At 57.1% G+C, this 21512-nt stretch overlaps 1 protein-coding gene across 7 annotated transcripts in view; it reads right to left on the bottom strand.

The window, feature by feature from the left end:
• ZMIZ1 (zinc finger MIZ-type containing 1) overlaps positions 1–21512 on the bottom strand; it is a 187767-nt gene that overhangs the window by 105696 nt on the left and 60559 nt on the right. For all 7 annotated transcript variants that reach the window (XM_047073034.1, XM_047073039.1, XM_047073043.1 and 4 more), the window contains one exon: positions 3643–3751. In XM_047073034.1, coding sequence (XP_046928990.1) covers positions 3643–3702 — 60 coding nt within the window. In that variant the 5' untranslated portion in view covers positions 3703–3751. The remainder of the gene's footprint in view (positions 1–3642; positions 3752–21512) is intronic.

Below are 21512 nucleotides of genomic sequence, written 5' to 3'. Positions count from 1 at the left end.
CAGATGTGAATCAATGGCAGAGGGCTCCCTGGCTGTGGCTGTTACTGGGTTCTAACAGCTCACCTCCCACCAGAAAGTCCGCCTGTCTCCACAATTCCTCAGAAGATCTGGGCTATATCCACTGGCCACTGAGTCTGTTGGGGCAGGAGCAGGGGACAACAAAGCCTAGACCAAGTTGGATTGACTACCCAGACCACGTGATGAACGCATCTTCTTATCAGTTCATCTGTGAATCAAACAACCTGTCCATCCATCCAAAAATGAATCACTCCATCCATCCATCCATCCATCCATCCATCCCCTTGCCCACTTACCCATTCAACCATTCACTACTATATTCATTTCCCATCTAACATCAATTCACCTACCTATCTATCCATCCAGAATTTCTCCAACCTCCCGTCCATCCATTCATTCATCCATTTATCCATCCATCATCTATATCCACCTGCCTAACTGCCCATCCCTATGTCCATCCATCCACCCACCCACTCATTCCTTTAGCTCTCCTCTCCATCCATCAGTTCACCCCTCCCCTGCTTCCCCTCAACTTTCGTGGGCCCTGCCCCAGCCTGGGCACCGTGCTAGGCTCTGCTGACTGTGATGAATACGACACGTCCTCTGCCCCCAAGGAACTTAGCCTGGAGGGAGGCCTGACACATGCCCCACAGGGCCTCTAGCTCAAGGGAGAAAGCAGGGTCGGTGGGGTGGCTGGGTGCCCAGGAAGCAGTGGGGCTCAGAGATGGAGGGTGTAGACGCTCAGAAGGGCCCACGGGATGGGGGAGGCTGCTGTGCAAGAATTCGCTGATTTGTGTGGCTTTGCACGTGCAGCCCAGATGTGCCTGTGACCTCTGAGTGGGGCACACTGTGGAGAGGGCACTGGTTCTTCCCGTCCCGGGGGCTGAGAGGGGGGGAAAGGCAGCCGAGCCAGCGGCCCGGAGGAAAGAGGGGCAGCGGGCTGCTTGGGGGATGGTGAGTGTGAGCAACGCTAGAACCAGGGTGGGGTGGGGGTGGGGGGTTGCTGTGCTGTAGAAGTGAGGCAGGGCGGGGAGTCCGAGGCTGCAAGGCCCCCTCTGGGAGCCACAGACCCACCCGCCAGAGCCAGGCACAGCCAACACATCTGTCATCCTCAGAGCACGCAGACCTGCTTGCTTTTCTCTTCTGATTAGGCTAGAGGACGTCTGAGAATCAACAGTCTTCAGCCAGACACGCCGCCCTCTGGGGCAGCTGTGGAGCAGACAGACGTTAAGTGCTGAGCCGTGTCTGACCGGAGGTGTGGAGGGGGCTGTGGGAGTGTAGGGAGCTCTGGATGGCCCAGGGAGGCCTCTGGATGGCCCGCTCGCCCTCGCAAACGTGTCGGGGTCTGGCCCCAGCGCACAGCTCTGCGTGCCCCGTGTGTGCACATGCGCAGGTCGGGCAGGCTGGGGGAGGGCGGCCGAGGAGATCCCTGGCCTTCCGGCTGCCTAGGCATACACTGGCTGGGCATCCATCACGATGCATCATTCTGCAGACCAAGCAGGGTGGAGTGGCTGCTTAAGCAGGGTTAGGTGGCTAGCAAGTGGCGGAGTGGGGGCTCGGCCTCACTGGCTGGTAAATCTGAGCCCCGTGTGCCATGCTTCAAAGGGGTAAAGGGCACCCTGATCTCTGGGGACGCAGAGCCAGGCGCGGGAGAAAGGTCAGGGTGTGAGCAGGTGTCAGAAGGAGCACCGTGCCTGGCGCTAGGAGGGGCTCATGCACCTGACTGTACTGTTGGGGGTGGAGGCCACTGATGGCCCATCCCTCAGGGCTGGGAGAAGTGGGGCCACAGGCTGAGCCGGGAGACAGCCCTGCAGAGCCTCCAGGAGGAGGTAAGAGCAGGGCTGGAGGGAGGGCACCGTCTGGCTTCTATTCTGTGACTGTGAGCAGAGGCGTAATTGGCGTTTGGGGGAGCTGTTTGGGCTGAGTTCAATCTGTAACCAGTCTTCTTCAATTTCCTCTCCTCAGACCCTGCCCGGGCTTCCGAGAGAGAGCTGTGCTCGATGCTTACGAGAAGACACACGCTTTCGTTCCCAAGGACCAGCCTCAGCTCCACCGGGCCCTGGCACTCAGGGAGGGCAGGCTGGAGGGGGGGTGGGGCCGCGAGCTCTGCCCCCCCCCCCCACCGGGGTCCTGAGGCCAGTGGCCCATGCTGGTGACCTGAGTGTGCTGCTAAGCCACCTAAGCCAGAGGGCTCACCCCAGCGCTTGCTTCCCTGCCCCTGAGACGCTGAGGACAACAGCCCCTGCCACCATGCGACAGCCCGGACCCATGTGACGGGTGGGGAAACCGAGGCTCAGAGGAACAAAGCGACAGGTCTGAGACCAGGGACTGCGGGCACATGGAGGAGTGAGGATTTGGGCCCAGGTCTCTTTGATGTCAAAGCGCTTCCTGGAGGAAAGTAACACTTAAGAGTCTGCACAGGCACTCAGGGCAGCAAGGAGGCTGCGCCCAGAGGGCGGTGCGCCACTCCCGGCCAACACTGGGGGGCGCCCACCAACCCTGGTTCAGCCAGACTTCTTAAAGTCGGGGGGAGGTGGGGGGCTCTGAGCCCACCTGGAATGTGCCCCGACTCTGAACAATGCGGAGAGGAGGCTGGCAGGCAGAGCACCCCCTCAGCGCAGTGTGATCGTCAACAGGACGGGGAGCTGGCTGCCCTCAGGGATGAGGCCTGCCTCACACAAGTGAAGCTGGGCCGTGTGACTTCAGCTGACTCCCTTCTCTTCTCTGTGCCTCAGTTACCTTTCCTGTAAGATGATCAACCCCAGAACCTTCTCTTTTCTGTTTCTTTATAGGAAACCACTGGAGCAGAAGGGCACTTCCCTGCATCTTCACAGCGGCCCAGGTGGCACAGCAGAGCCCAGAAAAGCATGGCACTGGCTCCAAATCACGCAGCTAGGAAGGGGAGGGGAAGGGAGGGGGAGGGGAGAGGGAGGGGGAGGGAGAGGGAAGGGGAAAAGAAGGGAGGGGAGGGGAGGGGAGGGAAGGGAAGGGGAAAGGAAGGGAGAAGAGGAGAGGGGAGGAAAAGGAAGGGGAGGGAAGGGGAAGGAAGGGGAGGGGAAGGGAGGAGAGAGGAGGGGAGGGGAAGGGAAGGGAGGGGAGGAGAGAGAAGGGAAGGGGAGGGAAAGGGAAGGAAGGGGAGGGGAGGGGAGGGGAGAAGAGAGAAGCAAAGGGGAAGGGAAGGGAAGGGAAGGGGAGGGGAGGGGAGGGGGGAGGGAACGGGAGAAGGGGGAGGAGGGGGGAAGGGAAGGAGAGGGAGGGAGGGGAGGGAAAAGGAGAGGAGGGAGGAGGGGAGGGGAGGAGTGGAGGGAGGGGAGGAGAGTGAAGGGAGGGGAAGGGGAGAAAGGGGAGGGGAGGGAAGGGACAGGACAGGGCGGAGCTGGCAGGTGAGCCCTGCTGTGCGATGCGGGAGTTAGGCTGATCTCTGCCAGGAACGTTCTCACGAGGGGGTCAGGGAGACGCAGGCAGTGAGCCCTTGCCTGCCGTCACCTCCACCCAGCGCCCAAGAGGCCCGGCTACGTAGGGCAGGCCAGCACCTCTCCTGCTCTGCTGCCTTGGCGGCCCTGCCCTCGCCAGCTGGGCCAGGCTGGGCAGGGGAGGAGGAGTGAGCCCAGGCCGCACACCCACCTGCTTGATGCACTGTAGTCGGTCATTGGTCTGTTGGATGTGCCTGTCCATAGAATTCATTCTGGCCGTTTCACTGGGTTCTACCCGAGAGCCATGAACGTTGTCCAGCCTGTGAAGACAGAGGAGAGCGGGTGTCACTGGGGTTGTGCCGGGCCCGACGGCCTCACCGCCGCTCTCCAGCCGCAACGCGGACGTGCCGGCCCCAGTGGCTCCCGGCAGGTTCCAGGGCCCTTTCTGAGCTGCGGCGGCCTCTGTCCCAGCCGGCCCTGCACCGGAGGGAGGAACTTCGGCCACAGCTGCCCAGCCCCCGGGGAAGCCCACCTGGGCTGGGAGCAGGAGTTGCTCCTGGATGATCTCTGGGGATGACTCACGTGAGCACTGCGCAGGCACGGCCACGTGGGACACTACGTGAACTGCACATTCGGCACACAGGTTACCACATGCGCGTGCATGTTAGGGGGCGGTGGGGACGGCGACCCCACCTTCCGATTCCCAGTTCAGGGCTCAGCCTATGTGACGTGGCTCTGTGTGCGCGTGCACATGCGCAGGGATCTTCCCACGTGACCCTCACTGCGTGTGTGGCGTAAGTGCAGCATCCTGTCGTGGCACCAGGATCCCCCCCCCCAACCCCCCATGCTTCAGAGTTCTCCACACTATGGACCACAATTCCATTTCCCCCTTTGCCTTCCTGGGAAAGGAGAAGGGCGGGAATTAGCGCCACCCCTCTCTTCAAGACAAGGAAACTGAGGCTCAGAGGGGGAAGGGAGTCACCCATGGTGGCACAGGTGGCCAGTGTCAGAGCCCATACCAGGAACTAGGGCTCCGACTATCAGCTCACGGCTCAGTGGGCAGGGTACATGAATGTCATGGTCACCGGGCTCACTTCCTGAATGGCTGTGGGCCTTGGGAACTTTAACAGGAGGGTGACTTCCTTCCGGGTGGGGAAGCTGAGTAAATGAAGGCGACCCTGTCACCTTCAGAAAGGTCCTGGCGTCCTCAGGCCACTGGGGGGGGGGCCACAATGGCAAAGGCAGAGATGGAGAGAGAGAGACAGAGACAGAGAAAGAAAAAGAAAGAAAGAGAGAAAGAAAGAGAGAGAGAAAGAAAGAGAGAGAGAGAAAGAGAAAGAAAGAAAGAAAGAGAGAATGAGAAAGAAAGAAAGAAAAGAAAGAAAAGAAAAAAGAAAAAAGAAAAGAAAGAAAGAAAGAAAGAAAGAACGAATGAACTGGAGAGAGAGGAGAGAGTCTACCCACTGTTCAGGGGTCCAGGTCCCTGGGGCAAAGCAGAAGTCGGCCCATGGCTTCTGGGTTTGCTTTCGGTAACCCAGTGGGCATTTCAGATTGCAGACACATGGTTCAGACACAGAGTGCTGAACAGACGCCCATGGCCCTTGGTTTCCTCTGCTATCCTGTGACACTGGCCTCCCAGAAGGCCCCTCATCTCCTGCTGTGTCACCAAAGGTCCCATTTACCAGGCACTTTGGGTATGCTGGGCCCCTGCATTCTCTCCTTTACTCTTCGTGCCCACTCTGTAAGACTAGAATTATCCTCCTTTTACAGATGAGGAAACTGAGGTCCGAGATCTGCCAAGTCCCCATGGCTAGTAGGAGACTGGACTGTGTCTGTCTGTGCCTGTCTGCTTCCATGTCCTGGCTCTCTGCCCCCAGCACGAGCACCCTGGGCTTGAGCGAACGACCAGCATGGCGTGTCCAGGCCCAGTCTTGGGAAGAAAGGCCTGGTTGTCTTCCAAGGAGCTCTTTGCTACACAGTTCCTTCAAAGCACTTCTCACCGCTCCATTTGTACTTGAAAAGGCAACTCATTTGCGTGGTTCCAAAATCAAAGCCCACGAGGGTATCCAGTGAAGTGCTGACCCTGTCCCCAGCCCCCAGATGGCCTTCCTTGGAGGACCAGTGTCACCAGTCTCCTGAGGGTCTCATCTTAGAGAAGCAAAGAACTATGGGTACTGTCCCCTGCCACCCCTTAAGAAACACATAAAACGATAACGTTCTACACACACTACTTGGACCTTGCTTTTTCCCTCTTGATAATATTTCAAAGTTTATTCCACATCAAGACATAAAGAGCCTTTTCATTTTTTAATGGCTGCACCGTATTCCAAGGTACTAATGAATCCAACGAAATTCTGAAATTTATCCAACTAAATTCTGAATGTCCACCCCTGCCAGGCACTGCTCGAAGGCCTGAGGCCCCAAACGAGGCCCTTCTGCTCAGAAGGCTCACACTGCAGACCGAGTGATGAGGCCTGAAGCCGTCTCCAGATTCATTATTGCAAACAGTGTTGCAGGGTCACCTTTTGTATTGGTCACATCGCCCACGTGTGAATTAATCTAGAGAACATACTCTTAGGAGTGGAGTGTGTGGGTCCTTTGGGCATTTGTACTTCTGATACATGCTTTCTGGGGTCACTCTGCCTTGGAACTCTCCCACAAAAAGGTACATGTAGGGGTAGCGCCCAACATTTATTTTTTCTACCCTCGCCCACCAACATCCTTCCATCCACCCCACCTATCACACATTTATAGTCCCAGATAGCCAACTTCGCTATACATCGTTGTCTGTCTACATGCCTGTCCGCCCATCTGTCTATCCATCCACTTACCCACGCATCCATCCCAACACCTTCAGTCTACACGTACCCATCCAGGCACGCTTCCAACTCACCCAGTAAATGCTTTTCAATATCTGTCTGTACTGTGCCGGGTCTTCTTGCTAGATCTATCGGCCACAGAGAGATTAAGATAATTCTTTTATGTTCATGGCGCTCTTGGTCAAGTCAGTAGTCACTCTGTCTTACCCACTAGGCGACTATTTGTTGAGCTCCTTCTAAGTGAGGAAACTGAGGCTCAGAAGTTTTAGTAGTGGCAGCCAGCTCCAGCATCCTGGCTTTCCCATTAGAACCTAAACTTTGGTGCACCGAGTAGGGAGGGGCTGGGGGTCCCCCCTGGAGACTGCTGCGGTGTGGCAGGTGTGTGTCATGGGAGAAGTGTTGCTGCCCTTGCTACTCCTGTCGGTTCCCCAGGCAGGGGCGGAGTTTCTCCTTCTGAGTTGACTCCTACAGAGCCCCAGCCAGCGCTCACTCCCAGAGGGCTCCTGGGGCCAGGGACGAGCCACGGTGCCCAGTCTGCCAGCAGGGGGCGCTGTTGGTGAAGCTAAGTGCCCAGACAGCTAGAAACCTGCACTGTGGGGCTCTCTCTTTAGGGCCCTCTTCCTCCGCAGTGAGCACCCGAGTGCCCCCAAATGGGGGGAGGGGCGGTTTCGAGCAGACTTCTCTGGCTTTCTAGGTCTTGGATTCCCCTTTTGTAGAGCAGGATGGTGAGTGGGGATTAGGTGGCCTCACAAGACTCTGTCTCTAGGTAGACTTTTCCCAGGATGCACACAGTATTTTATGTAGGGTCAGGGACCTAGTGGGGCCTTGCTAAATGGTTATTGAATGACCGATATGTTGTTCCTGGAAACTGAGGGGCACTCAGCCCAGCCAGGGAAGCTCTAAGCAGGCATCAGGAGCCCAGACCCACCTAGGCAGGCACCTTGGGGCCCAGAGGCTTTTCTTCTTGCTGAGTGCCCCCCGGTCCTGGCCTGGAACACTGGTGAGACTCAGGGTGGGTGGCAGGCAGCAGGAGAGATAGCGGAGATCATGGGGACAACCGCATGTCCTATGTGTCTTAATCTATAGAACAGAAGAACGTCCAGCTGATGAAGGAGACGCTCACAGGTGAGGTGACATTGGAGATCAATGGACAATTGGGGTTACTGACCCCAGGAATGGATGGGGCTGGCAGCTCCAGCCCCCACAGAAAAAGGATGAAGGCGTGGAAGGCTAAGAGTCTTGGGTGTGGAGAGGCGAAGGAGTTATGAGAGGCAGCTCATTGAGGAGCAGTCTGGAGTCTTCCATTTGTCCTGGACCTACCATGTTTAGGCACCAGGCCTGACCCTGTGCATTGGTAATTTACTTAATCCTAAAAGGCTCAGAGAGGCGAAGCAACATGACCAGGGTCACACAGCCAGGAAGGCGTTGGGCTGAGAGTCAAACACTCTTTCTATCCGTTAATGCGGTTTTTTCCCACTCCTCCAAGACTGGAGTCAGAGCCTCCTGGAAGTCCCCACTCAAGCTGTGTCTGGGCCCAAAGAGATATCCCCTTTTTCTACCCAATCTGTCCAAACTCATCCACTTGCTAGCCAACCCCCCCCCCTCCCCCGCCCCTTGCAAGGAGTTGCCTGCAAACGGGCAGCGCGGGGGCAGTGGCCATGTGCTCAGTGGCCAGCAGAGGTCGCCCTCCGCCGCGGGAGTGTTGCTCCGCGGGGCTGCAGCCTCCCTCCTCAGAGCTTGGGCTCCTTTAAGCCTTTACAAGTAGCTACAAATCCTCCGTGGCTGCAGCTCCAGTGCCCTCGGTGGCCGGGCTCCCTCCCAACTAGAGATCCCTGGCGTGTACTGGCCCTGGGTGCGTCCACAGCCCCAGCCCGTCCCCGGCCGCCTGCCTATCTCTGAACGGGCAGTGGGCTCAAGCAGTGAAGCCCCCCAAGCCCTCTCCCTCCTGGTCTGAACAGCCACGTGCCTGTAGGAGTTGCAAAACGAGTCAGCTTGGGGAGGGGTCTCGGTGGGAGGGGGGGACCCTGCTCTGCCTCCTTCCTCCAGGCCTCCGTTTTCCTACCTGTAAAACAAAGGGTAGCCAGCCTTTAAGGGCCCCTCCCACTTGAACATTTTAGGATTTCTGTGTCAGGAGCTCCAGCTAGTTGGGAAACTCTATCTCAACAAGTGTAGAATGTTCGACGTTAACAACTACGTAAGCCCGTCCCAGGGCAGCCCCAGGAATCCCGGGAGGGAGAGCCCCTGTTCCCGGGGACGCTGCCCCCTCGGCCACCCACTCTTCCTTGCACCCTGTGCTCAGCCTGGCTTAACATGGCGGATATGTTCTCTGCCGGTGACACGTGAGCCGGCGTGGTCTTCTGACTCCCAGGTAAGTCTTGGAGGGCCAGGCTTCTATGCCACTCCTCACCACCTAGCACGGCGCTGGCCCCGTTGCCCCTCGGTTGGTACCTAGCACAGAGGGCTGATTGGAAATAGGGGGCCGAGAGACGCAGGAGGCCCTCGTGTGGCAGGACGGGGGTGGGGTGGGGGGCGGAAGAGGGGGCACAAAGGGAGACAAGGGCAGAGTGGGACTGGAGCCCATCTGGCTGGCTCCCTGAAAACATCATGGCCCTTGGGGCCCCATGGCCCTTGGCCCTTTCGTCCCTGGAAACGGAGTGGGGTGCTCTTCGCTGCCCCATGGAAATGTGGGGTGCTGAGGCCCTGGAGGCAGCTCCGGAGGGTGGTGGGCCAACATCAGCCACGCTGACATCGGGATGTTTTATTTTTCACTTTTGCGGCCAAACAAGTCAACTGGTACCTTGACTCACAGGCACCCAGGGGAGGCGCATTTGCGGACGTGTGTGCGCGCTTGCATACATATGCACCCTTTTTGCACACTCAGGTGTAGGCGTGTGCACGCACACACACACACACACACACACACACACACACACACACTGAAGTGCTAGCGCAGATGCACTTGAGCACACACATCTCCTGACAGCTTGCACAGGCAAGTGGCGGGGTCCCCAGGGGAGCTGTGTGAGCAGTGGTGTGCAGAAATGATTCAATCACCATGCACATCTGCAGCTCAGATCCCCTGGGGCGAGCGGTGCTGGCAGCAGGGACGGGGGTTGGGGGGGGGGAGCTGTACCTACAGCCTGCAGAGCAGAGGCTGCGTTCCCAGACATCGCCAAGGCCAGCGAGTTTGGGACAGCCTGGAGGGAGAGCCTGGGGGGGGGGCGGGGCTAGGGGACCCATCCCAGCCAGCTCCTTCACCAGCTCTCGAGACTCCAACAGGAGCAGGTGTCACGGGTCCTGGCTTCAGCAGGGACTCGCCAACCTCGCACATGCATGTCAGTCTAGGTCCTCCTCACTACTTCAGCCACGTCCTGTGTCCTCCCCCTGTACCCTGGACTGTGCTCTGAAGATCACACCTCCACGTCTTTGCCTCTGTCCCTCAGCCCAGAATTCCTGGTCCCCTTCATCTATCAAATCACCGTCTTTGTTGTCTTCTACCAGTATAGCTACTCACTTCCATTCGTATGCCCCCGGTGTACCTGTCACGCATCATCTTGGTGGTACCAGACCAGACCAGTGGAATGTCTTTGTATCCGTCTGCCCCATCAGCTGGGATGTTTTCCGGTTACAGATTCCCAGACCCCAGCCCGGGGCCTGGTACCCAGCAGGTGCTCAGCAATGCTCATTAGACGGATGGATGGCCATTGCTGGCATATACGTGACCCAGAGTAGCACAAGCTGAAAACCCCAAGACCCAGCCCTCATCAGAGGGATTCTGCACCAGGAGAGGCTCCATGAACCCGGGCCACGCTTCCCGAAGAGTGGCGGACCCCTGGTGGAACAAGGAGGATCTCCAGTGGTCTGCCGTTTTTGCAGGGACGTGTTTGGACTAGGACGATGATCACTGCTGAGTCTGTGGGTATTATTATTTCGCATAAGGTTACATTGGGAAGCAACGGCAATGTGCGTGGATTAAAGAAACGTTTTAAACATAGCATACGTGGGATGAAAGTGACTCGGGTTAGGGAAGCACTGATGGAATCTGACACCCTCCTCATCGTCGAGGCGGCGAAGGAGTAGAAGCTCAGAGAGGGCAGGAACTGCCTGTGGTCACACAGCGGGTGTCCCCTCCACTCCTTGCAGCATGCACTAGGCACACTGCTTGCTGGTAGGGGAAGAGAGGAGTGGTGAAGGAGAGGCAGTCAGAGGAGACTGACTTTGTGCCCCAGCCCAGGGAAGTTGGGGAAGGGCAGAGGGACAGGAGATGGGAAAGGGAGAGGGAGGGAAGAGGCAGCCCCAGGCAGCTGACCGGGACCAGCTGCTTGCCATTCTTGGCCAGGCAGCTGGAGCAGACCCCTGCACAGGGTGAGGCCCCCCGGGTAGGGGGGGGGGGACCTGAGAGCCAGACCTTCCTGGCTGTGAGGTTGTGAGAGGCCCCGTTATCTCCTCGAGCCTGGCTTCTCAGCTGTCCAACAGAAAGGCGCGGCCCCCTCCGCCCCGCTGGGCTGAGGAGCTGAGAAAGGGGACAGTGTTCTGGAAAGGGAAGTTCTGATTTGGACCACAGCTCCTCCAAATCCAGTCGGTCCCTCCTCAGCTCAGGGAGTGCCCCTTGCCAAGGCTTGACAAAGCTCCGGCCTCCTGGCCACACAGGGCAGGTGCTTTGGCTTGGCACTCGAGGCTCCTGGAAGGGTGGACCCACTTCTCTCCATGACCCAATCTCCTAGCACCGCACCCCGTCCCCCCGTGTCTACAGGAACACCCGTGGTCAGTGGTGGTTAATGGGACAACACGATGTACCCTCGGCGTGCCAGAGTAGGGGCTTCCTGAGGGACAGCCTGTTCTGGAACCCAAAGGTTAATCCAGAGGGAGGGACAACTCACTTGGGAGAACATGTGTCAACACTGCCCTGACCAAAGTGCCAGCCCCCTGTCCCAACCCGCACCGTGCTGGGAATCCCAGCTGCATTTGGGTGTGCCTCATCCCTCCGGAGCATGTGATGACGCCCAAACCCTCCTGCCACCCCCCCTGCCCCCCATCACACTCCAAATCCATGACCTCATAGTAAACTTTCTCTGACAGCTTCTCTACCCAACAGGCAAAGGAGGACCAGATTCAATCCTGGACAAGGTCACTGGGTTTTCTCTCATCCCCAAGGCCACGCTGCCTCTGCTTTTCGTTTCCTAAAACAAAGAGCCTCTAAACAAGTATTGAATCTGTATGTGCCATTCAATTCTCTTCTTGCCCCACCTTATGCCTCGGAATTCCACACCCATTGTGGTGTTCCGATTGTCCGCACTGTCCTACAGATGAAGGAACCGAGGCTCAGAGAGGTCCAATGGCTTGCTCCAGGTCATGCTACTGAGAAGTGCCAGGACTCGAACCCTGGTCTGAATACAAATCCCGTGGTGTTTTACCGCATCATGCTCTCCCGGGGAACGTGGCAGGCCTTCCTCAACTAGACACTTCCTTCCCTGGCCCCGACTGCCAGGGCAGACAGGTGACTGTCCGCCGTGGAGAGCCGAGGACAGTGCAGAGACAGAGTCATGCACGTTGCTGCCTGGTGCCAGGCCCGGGCCGCAGACTTTCCCCGGGACAGTGGTGCTCATGCAGTGGCCTTGACCTGGCTCTGTCTTGAGGCTCTTGCCTGCAAATGCAAAGGCTCGGGTGCCATCGGGTAGAGAAGAGAGAGGCATGGGAACGGTTCTCTGAGGGCCCCTGGAGGACAGGGGGTGGGATGAAGCTGGAGATGGCGCCAGGACCCCCTGATCACCAGCTGGAGCCTTCTAGAAGGTTGTGAATACGATGCAGATGTTCTTATAGCTCCGGCTCTAGAAGACACAGAGGTGTTCTCCACTGCCCTCTCTCCCCCCAGCTCCTCAAGGCTCCAAATCTACCTGCCTGGCATATTCTGCCTGAGCTCCAGACAGGCACGGCCAAGGCAGAGCCAGATAGAACCAGATGAGCCACTTAGGACCACTTAGGACCTACTTAGGACCTCTTAGGACCACTTAGGACCGTGAGTTCAAGCCCCGCATTGGGCTCTGGGCTGACTGTGCAGAGCCTGCTTGGGGTTCTCCGTCTCTCTCTGCCCCTCCTCTGCTCATTCTCTCTCTCTCTCTCAAAAATAAACAAACAGAAAAACAAACAAAACGGTCCTCATGTTTTAGATCTAGAAGGGGTCTGGGCATCTGCTCAGGCCTATCCTAATATTTACAGATGAGGAAACTGAGGCCCAGGGCAGGGGTAGGGGAGGCGGTGGAGCAGAGCCTTGAAGGCCCAGTCTGGGTCAGAGGTGGGGTCAGGGCTCCTACCCAGGCCTCAGGAGCCCTAGATGCCCTGAACTCAACTCTCTCTGTCCCTCACCACGTCTAGACACTCCCTGCAGAGAGCTGGGGCCAGGCCTGTGGATGCAGAAAGCTCAAACAGGGGCCTGCCCAGGAAGCAGGGGCTCCGCTCCCACTGGCCAGCACCTGTGGTTTCCGTGCAGAGATTTTCGGCATCCCGGCTGGGCTGAGGCCGGCATACCTGACCCCACAAGTGCCCCCTTTCTCCCAAAGGCCTGTAGAGCAGGGGGTGAGTCGCCTGGGTGTGGTGCCCGTCGCCTCATCTGTACTCAGGGTGTTTCTGCTCGGAGGCCGCTCAGGGACTGTGCCACCCGCATCCCAGGCGGGGGAGCAGGGGCCTCATCCCTGGAACCCTCCAGACACAAAGCGGGCATCCCACAGGCAACCTGCAAACTTGTTTCCTGGCTGTCTGCTAAGAGACAAAAGTCCCCCTAGGTGGTCCGAAGCCGCATGCTGACCGGCGCTCTAACCGTGCAAAGGCACTCCACGGAGTACTCAGCGCGGACGTCAGAACCTCACCTGGCCCTGTTGTACCTCATCTTACACGGGCAGCACAGCTTAGCGGTCAAGGTGACCGGGCGGCCTGGGTTCAAATTCTGGCTCTGCCACTCGCTGGCTTCTGTGACCTGGGGCAAAATACTGCCCTCCGGGTTCCTCAGGCTCCCCCTCGGTAAAACGAGAGCAGTGATAACAGTGCCCATTTCCATAGGCTGCTGTGTTCACTGAGCTAGTGAATGGGAAGCACTCAGCACAGCCTGAGCCCATGAGTGCTGGGTCTGTACCAGGCCCAGGTAGGCTTTATCGTCTCCATCACAGGCAGGAGGAAACCGGGGCCAGCGAGGAGCCGGGACTTGCTGGGGGTGGGGGTGGGGGTGGAGGTGGGGGTGGGAGGGGGGGGACACACACCACAACCCTAGATACTAAAGATCTTCAACCTTTTTTTTTAAACCTAGTTTCAAAACTTACTCAAAATATCTAGTTTTCAATCTAGCTGCAGCAAACTTTTAGGCAGAAATTCAGTTTCTGAGGCACCCGGGTGGCTCAGTCAGTTGAGCGGCTGACTTTGGCCCCGGGTCATGATCTCACTGTTCGTGGGTTTGAGCCCCCTTCAGGCTCAGTGCTGACAGCTCAGAGCCTGGAGCCTGCTTTGGATTCTGGGTCTCCCTCTCTCTCTGCCACCACCCCCCCCCCGCCCCCCACTTACGCTCTGTGTCTCTCTCTCAAAAATAAATAAATATTAAAAAAAAAAAAAAGAAATTCAGTTTCTGCAACAGAAGGGGCTGTGCTCTGGATGGGGGGTAGGGGCGGGGCTTGCTCTCACACAGGCAACCCTGAGAACCATGCCCTGGGCTCGAGGCTGGGTGTCTGAGGACGTGGGTGGCTGAGGCATCCCCTTGCCCACTGATCAGAAGGTCAGGTCGAGGAGCTGAAGGGATCTGTCCTAGTGGCAAAGGCCAGTGGTGGAAAGTTCCAGAAGGAAGGCGGATTAGATTAGTACTTGACAGCACGTGCGCTGGGCTCTGTTCCTCCTGGGCAGCGGTCTGGATGCCCACGTGAAGTCTGTCCAGCTAGTCAGTGTCAGGTGATGGAGGCAGGGAGACCAGAGGGGAAACACTACCAGTTCTGGCAAAAAGAGGGCAGTGCCCTGCCCACCCGGGAGGAGGTGGTCTGGGGTCTGTTTCTCAGAAATAGGGCCCTTGAGATCCTCCCTAAACAAAGGATGCTCTGGTCTCATTAGCTGGAGAAAAGCTGTGTATTCTACCCTCCCCGGCAGATCACGAAAGCACTCTTGTACATGGGGGCCTCGCAGAACTTGACTTCTCCCAAAGTTACTAGATTGCAAACCACTTTCTTTCATTAAACCCATTTTAAAATCCCATAGAACTAGTTTCCCGGGAACTGGCCTTGAGAAATTCCGACCTAAGGGGAGTGGCTGTAGGGTGGAGGCCCGGACAGCAGGGAGAGAACCCGGAGGAGGAGGACACAGGGGAGGCTGGGCGGGCTGGTAGGCTGAGGAAGGGGAACCAGAAACTCAAGTGTCTGTGGGAAGAGAAGCCACAGGCATCGGTGTCAAGATATGAAGGCCTCCATCCCTGAAGCCTAGGGCCCTGGATTCTGAATCCAGTATCTCGGCCAGTTTCCAGGAGCCACTGGTTATCATGATACACTCAACCAGCTCCCGCTCAGCTCCCAGCCCCCAGCAAGGCTGGCCCAGGTCAGGAGATTGGCACAGGCCGGGGCAAAGGCCAGAGTTGGAAGGTCACATGAGCTGCCTGAGGCAGAGGCCGGTTCCTTCTCCGCCCCACCCAAGCCAAGACCTGCAAAGGTAGGGCACAGGCCGAGGTGGCCCAGAAGGCCAGAGTTCAGAGAATTCCCTGAGGCTGTGGGGGAGGGGAGCCCGCTGGGAAAACCTCTGTTCATAGCTGTGAATAATAATGAGAACAAAACAGGTATCACTAAGTATCTACAGCGTGTCAGGTAGCACGTTTGGCGTTTTATGCGAATTATCTTTATAATAATATAACCAAAGGTAGGAGTGATTAGCACCACCTATAGATGGGAAAACTAAGATAGGAAACGAGGAAGGATCTCACCCAAGATTACAAAATGGCAGAGCTGGGATTCCAACCCACATCTGTCAAGCTTCAAAGCCCAGCCATCCATCCCCTAAGCCAGGCTCCCTCTGCACCATCCTGGGGCTTTGCAGATGGCCCAGCCCCAGGTGCCCTGCAAGAGGCCTTGAGTTCAGCCATCCCCCAGGGTGCTGCTCTGTGCTAGCCTGCACTGGCTGTGCCCAGCCCAGAGTGGGACATGTGCACAAGAGGTGTCCGTCCTCAGTGGGCTCCTGGCCTGGGGCGGGGGCGGGGGGGGGGTCCCAACCGTATGCCAGCACACCTGCAGTGCTGTGGACACACAGTTGGCCTCTCTGGGCCTGTTTTCTCAGCCCTCGACGGATGGGGCTGATTGAGATGTCACATACTTCTCCAAGCACCCCTAAACCTCAGAGGGTGGCCGAGGGCACTCGGCATTGAGGGAGCACTCACCATGCCCCTGGCCCTTTCGCAGGTTAGCTCACTTAGTCCTCACACTGACCCAAGGAGTTGGGCATCATTGCTCAGATTTTACAGATAAGCAAACTGAGGTCCAGAGAGGTTATACAACTTACTTAAGGTCACACAGCAGGGCAGTGGGGTTGCTGGGATGGGAACCTGGGTCTGACTATTTTCAAAGGCCTCGCCAGCCTGATGCAGGGCTAAAACAGATACAGGGAAGGGGTTCCGGCCAGGCCGAGGCCTACGTCACCCTGTGACCATAAGCACTCAGCCCTTGGACTGTCTTGGTGAAATGGAGGCTGGGTGAGGTGGTTCCTAAGGCATTTTCTTGCTTTTTTTTTCTATGTTTATTTAATTTTGAGATTGAGAGAGAGAGAGAGAGAGAGAGAGAGAGAGAGAGAGAGACAGAGCATGAGGAGGGGAGGGGCAGCGGGAGAGGGAGACACAGAATCCAAAGCAGGCTCCCGGCTCTGAGCTGTCAGCACAGCTCGAACGCAGGGCTCGAACTCACAAACATGAGATCATGACCTGGGTGGATCATGACCTGATGCTTATCTGACTGAGCCACCCAGGCACCCAGGCACTTTCTTGCTTTAATGCTCTGGCAGGAGGCTGGGGGAGAAAGGATTTAAAAAAAAAAGTGAGATGGCATCTCTATATTCTAGAAACCCAGAATCCAGGTGAAGGCAGACGAGCTTCCCCAACCCACCTGCTGTCAGCACCCACCATGGAGGCCCAACTACGGAAGGCTCAGGGCTGGGCTGGGGGCATCCCCACAAGCTTTCTGGAGGAGGAAGGGTGGAGCCAGGTCCCAAGGACCAGGGGGCTTGGCCCCCCGCAGGGCCAGCGTGACTGGCAGAGGGTTGCTAGGATGGGGCAAGGAAGGCCTGTCTTTATTTTGGAAATACAACCGCATCCCAGTCCCTCCCCCCTTTTTTTTATTACATTTATTTATTTTTGAGACAGAGAGAGACAGAGCATGAACGGAGGAGGGTCAGAGAGAGAGGGAGACACAGTGTCCGAAGCAGGCTCCAGGCTCTGAGCTGTCAGCACAGAGCCCGACATGGGGCTCGAACCCACGAACCGTGATATCATGATCTGAGCCCAAGTCGGACACTTAACCGACTGAGCCACCCAGGCGCCCCGTGCCCAGTCCCTTTTGGACCAGGCCTGGCCAGTCAGTCGGGAAGGGTGGCCTCAGGGTCTTTCTTAAGGTAGAAGGTACTGAAATGAAGTAGGACGCTCACAATTCATCTGCTTTTTAATTAACTCGCCCTGCTGCCTTAAGTGATTCCCTGCTTATGCTCATTCTTTTGAAAATTCCAAAGTGCTATTTCTGACCTGTGATTTACTATTGCTGTACGTCTCTATAAGCAGTGTTTTAGCTTAAGTGGCAGTTGCATATTAATTACAAAGTTAATTATGTGCTGTGTAATCATGCTGTAATTCATTAGTTTACTCTACACTCTTAGAGCCTCATGCTAATAGCAAGATCTGACAGAGGGTTTCAGGAGTCACCAAGAAAGACCTGTTGAAAATCCAGCACGGGACCGCAGGGGACTGGAGACGGCCTCAGTGTCTCCTCGGGCCCCACCTGCCTGAGCTGGGGCTGGGTCTCGGGCCCCTTGACGCTGTTCTCGCGGACGGCATCACCTGCACCCTCACTGCCCAGGGCTCCAAAGGCACATGGCCCGGAGCACAAGCTGCCTCACAAACCGTCCTCTGCTGAGGAAGGTGGAAAAGCCAGCGGGCTCCTGTTTGTTCCCCGCCTCGGAAGCGCAAGGACAGGAACAGAATTTGCTTAAAATTACTTATGGAACAGAGAGTCACTTCCAGGTGGAAAATTAATGGCTCAGATCATCAAAACAAAGTGGCCCTGATAGCACTGACCCTGAGGCAGACCTGGGAGGGGCCTTGGGAGGAGGTCCCAGGCAGTTGTTGGGGGGGAGGTGCCGGGCGGGGGGAGACCCAGGCCCAAGAGGGGCAAGGGGGGTATCTGGGATTTGGACCAAGGTCCCTTTACATCCGTTCCCTTCAAGAGCATTCAGGGCTCTTGAAAGTGAACGCTGGCCACATTTCTCTTTCCCTCTTTTCCTGTTTTGCTTTGTCTCGTAATAAAATGATGCGTGGGGTCACTGGGGCCTGGCTGTGAGCCCTGACTCCACTCCTTAGACAATCTCAGGACCCTCTGAGACCCAGGTGCCTCGCCTGTGCAGCCGGGTAAGAGCTCCCTGCCTCCAGGCACACGGTGGCAAGACGGATGGGAAGGAAATGTGGGCACCTCAGACCCTGCCCCTATCTGACCGCTTCAGGTCTTCCTAGGGGATTCTTGTCTAATGTTTTCAGTTTTTCATCCTTGAGAGAGAGCGGGGGGGGGGGGGGGGGCGGAATCTGAAGCAGGCTCTGCACTGCCAGCAGAGAACCCAATGCGGGGCTCGAACTCACGAACTGTGAGACCATGACCTGAGCTGAAGTCAGCCTCTCAACCAACTGAGCCACCCAGGTGCCCCTGGGGGTTCTTTTCGAAGAACCATCTCTGCCTGGGCCCCAGTTGTCAGCCACTGAGGAATCACCCTTGACCCTCCAATGGCATTTAAAAGTCAATGTGAGGAAAGCCAGGCCCATTCCGATCCCCCCCCCACCCCTCCCCTGCAAATCTGCAGATCAAATTTCAAGCCGCGAGGGGACACGAAGGCTATGACCTACCCCGGACATAGCGATCTGGTGGCTGAGACCCTCTGCTTTCCAAATATAAACCTGCTTGTTTTATTTCTGCTGACAGCTGAACGAAAAAAAAAATGTGGAAGTCCTTCCCCTTCTGGCTCCAGTCAACAAGAGGAGAGAAGGACTGAGAGCCCCAGCTGGCATGGGAGGAAGATAAATAAGAAAAAACAAAACATGTCCTTGTGCTACAGTGGAATGTTTAAAAAAGAGGTGAAAAGCACAAGGTCAGGGGCAGATTTCATTTTCTATAATTTCAGAGGCTCAGGGAGGAGGCGGCATGCTGCCGACTCAACAGTTTCGGGGGAATCGGTTTTGGAGGGAACTCGTTTTGGGGAGGGGGGAGGGGGGTGTCTTAACAGCCAAAGCACTGTGGTTTCCTTTCCAGGGAACACATTGGTTTCCCTGGCAACAGAGAAGTCCAGCCTCCAAAGTTCTGCCGGGAGACCAAGGCTTGGCCTGGGATGCTCCCAGCAATTATCCACGGCCGAGGCCTCAGCATCCTGCCTGCCTGGGCCGTGAGCTGGGTGGGAGAGGTGCAAAAATGTCGGCGCTGCAAAAATGTGGGCACCAGTCCCCGTCTCTCCCCCCACCGCCCCCCCCCCCCACAGTCGTGCAAGGAGCCACTCATCCTCAGATCACCACTTTCCAGGGCTTTACGACGGAGCAGGTAAAAAGTGCCAGAAACAACTTGGAAATGAGCCTGAGTCTGAGGGCACCCAAGGACCCTGAGGGCGCAGTGAAGGCTCTAGGGTGGGCGGCCGATGGCCCAGCAAGGCCGAGCCTCCCGTCCAGCACACTTTGCAGCGGGGGGTGGCTGGCACCGGGGAACTGTATCAGAAGAGAGCAGGTCCAAATTTCTGAGCTCGTCTCCCTCCTCCATCTTGGGTCGCTAGAGTGGCTCCACAGGCACTTCGTGGATTTTAGGGCCCATCTTCCCAGGGAGGCATATTTAAACATCTGGCCTGGGAAGACGCCGTCTGCGGGCTGGGTGTGGGAGGGAGCTGGGGGCAGGCGGGAGAAAGGAAAGGAGGCGGAGAGAGGCCCTGCCATGGCATCCCAGAGCACTTATCTGGCCGCCCAGCACTGGGCTAAGAGCACCACACACATCATTTCATTTAATTCATCCTCTACTTGCCCGGTGAGGCAGGCACAGTTATTCCTCGCTGGAGGGAACTCAGGGGTCAAGTGACCTGTCCAAGGCCACCCAGTGAGAGGCAGGCTTGTGAGCCACACCTGCCAATCCCGGTGCCAGGCGGCGAAGGAGAGTGACTCTGGCTGGAGATTTACTCCCCTGGTGGCGGAAGGGACACAGAAGTTCCGAAACTCACCCCTCTACTCCCCTCCCCAGAGCCTCCCTCTGCCTCTAAACGTTCCCCAGGAAGACAGGCCTAGGAGCAGAGCCACCTGCTCCAAACCAGCGGTAGATGTTCCCCGAGGGCCCGATAGCATGTCCTTTATAAGTTCCATCTCCCTTATGCCCAGACAGCCCCGCGAAGTAGGTAGTAATAACCCCTTTTATAGATGAGGGACTGGGTACTCAGTAGCATGCCGAACTTCACAGCTAGCAAGAAGCAGAACTGGGATTCAAGCCCTAGTCTGACGCCAAAACACAGATATCCCTCTCTCTTTATTCTTATTTTTAAGTAGGCTTCATGCTCAGCGTGGGGCTCGACATGGGGCTTGACGCGGGGCTCGAACCCACGACCATAGGATCAAGACGTGAGCTGAGATTGATAGTCAGACGCTTAACTGACTGAGCCACCCGGGCACCCCTACAGATATCTCTTAACTAATGATGAGGAGGAAGAAAAGCCAAGCCTTGCGGAACCCGTACCACATGCTTGTGATGTTTAAATCATTCTGCACATGTTAACTTATTTTATTCCTCAGCCATCCCTTGAAGTACGTGCTATAATTGGCTCCATTTCATTGATGTGCAAACTGAGGCCTGAAGCTCTGTAAGCAACATGGCTAGAAAGGCATAAGGCCAAGGTTTGGTCCCAGCCAGGCAGACTCGCGCTTACACTAATAACTCATATAATGTGCGGCTTCTCCAACCACTGGGGCATCCTGTCTCCCAGCCTTGACCCCTTTATTCTGGTTGGTTCTGGGAGCCTATAAGGCCGGGCAGCAGTTAGAGACCTGGGTTTTTCCCTTCCTAGAGCTCAGCTCCCTGGAGAGTGCCTTCTCCCACCCTGGGGAACGGCAGGCGGGACCCGGACCGCATTTCCGCCCGTGTGTGTGAGTGCGCGTGTGTGTGGCCTCAGGCCCACGCTGCAGCCAGGGTGTGCACGCAGCTGATTTATAACCCTCAGAGAAAACAGAATTGCAAATCTCACCCACAAATCTTCCCTATCGAGGTACTTGTGACAGGCAGACATGCCGTGAATTCCCAAGAACAGGCAGGGCTCCCCCCAGCCTTGGCTCACTCACGAAATGGGTCCAGGAGAGCTGGCCGGCTCAGCCCAGGGAGTGGCCGCTGACCTGGTGGCCCAGTCCTGCTCATCAGAAATGCTGGCCCGTAGGAAGCCCCAGGAGGCACAGGTTAGCTATCCCACCCCCCAACCCCGGAGGCCCCATCACATGTCACACCGCAGTCACTGGTCAGACGGTGAGAAGCAGGGCCCGTTAGCACCTGCAGAACCAAGAAGGGGGACCCGAGCGGTCATCTATCGAACGTGGATTGCTCCCCTCATTGTTCTATGCGATGTGCTTTAGGTTTGTCTCATCCGAAGCAAGGCTCAGGGAGGTTATGTGACTTCGGCTCGGACCCCAACACAGGCAGCCTGATTCCAGAGCCTGTGCTGGGAACCACCCCATCGTGTTCCCTCAACTCTTCAAAGCCCATTGGAGGTCCCTGGGCCCTGTTCCTGGCACACAGGCACTCACTCCGTTTCCCTCCAGAGTGGATAACGGGGGGCCCAGGTTGGGTCCGGTTGGGGTCACCCCACTGGCGTGTGAACCGCCAGGAGATGCTTCCAGCTTCTGTACACCCCGCACCGGGGCTGCCATACTCCAGGCCTGGCTCACGCTATCCCTCCAAGCCCAGCTCGAAGGGGCGCTGTTGATGGCTGAGCAGCAAAGGGACACGTGCTCTCTTCCTCCAGTCTTGCCTTGCAGAGCCTTCCCGGCAGCCGGCAT

Source organism: Lynx rufus, unplaced genomic scaffold (genome assembly GCF_022079265.1).
Source record: "Lynx rufus isolate CCGP_SWC_20201006 ecotype Redwood Valley unplaced genomic scaffold, mLynRuf1.p SCAF_11, whole genome shotgun sequence".
NCBI lineage: Eukaryota > Metazoa > Chordata > Mammalia > Carnivora > Felidae > Lynx > Lynx rufus.
This window is presented reverse-complemented; position numbering and strand designations above follow the sequence as displayed.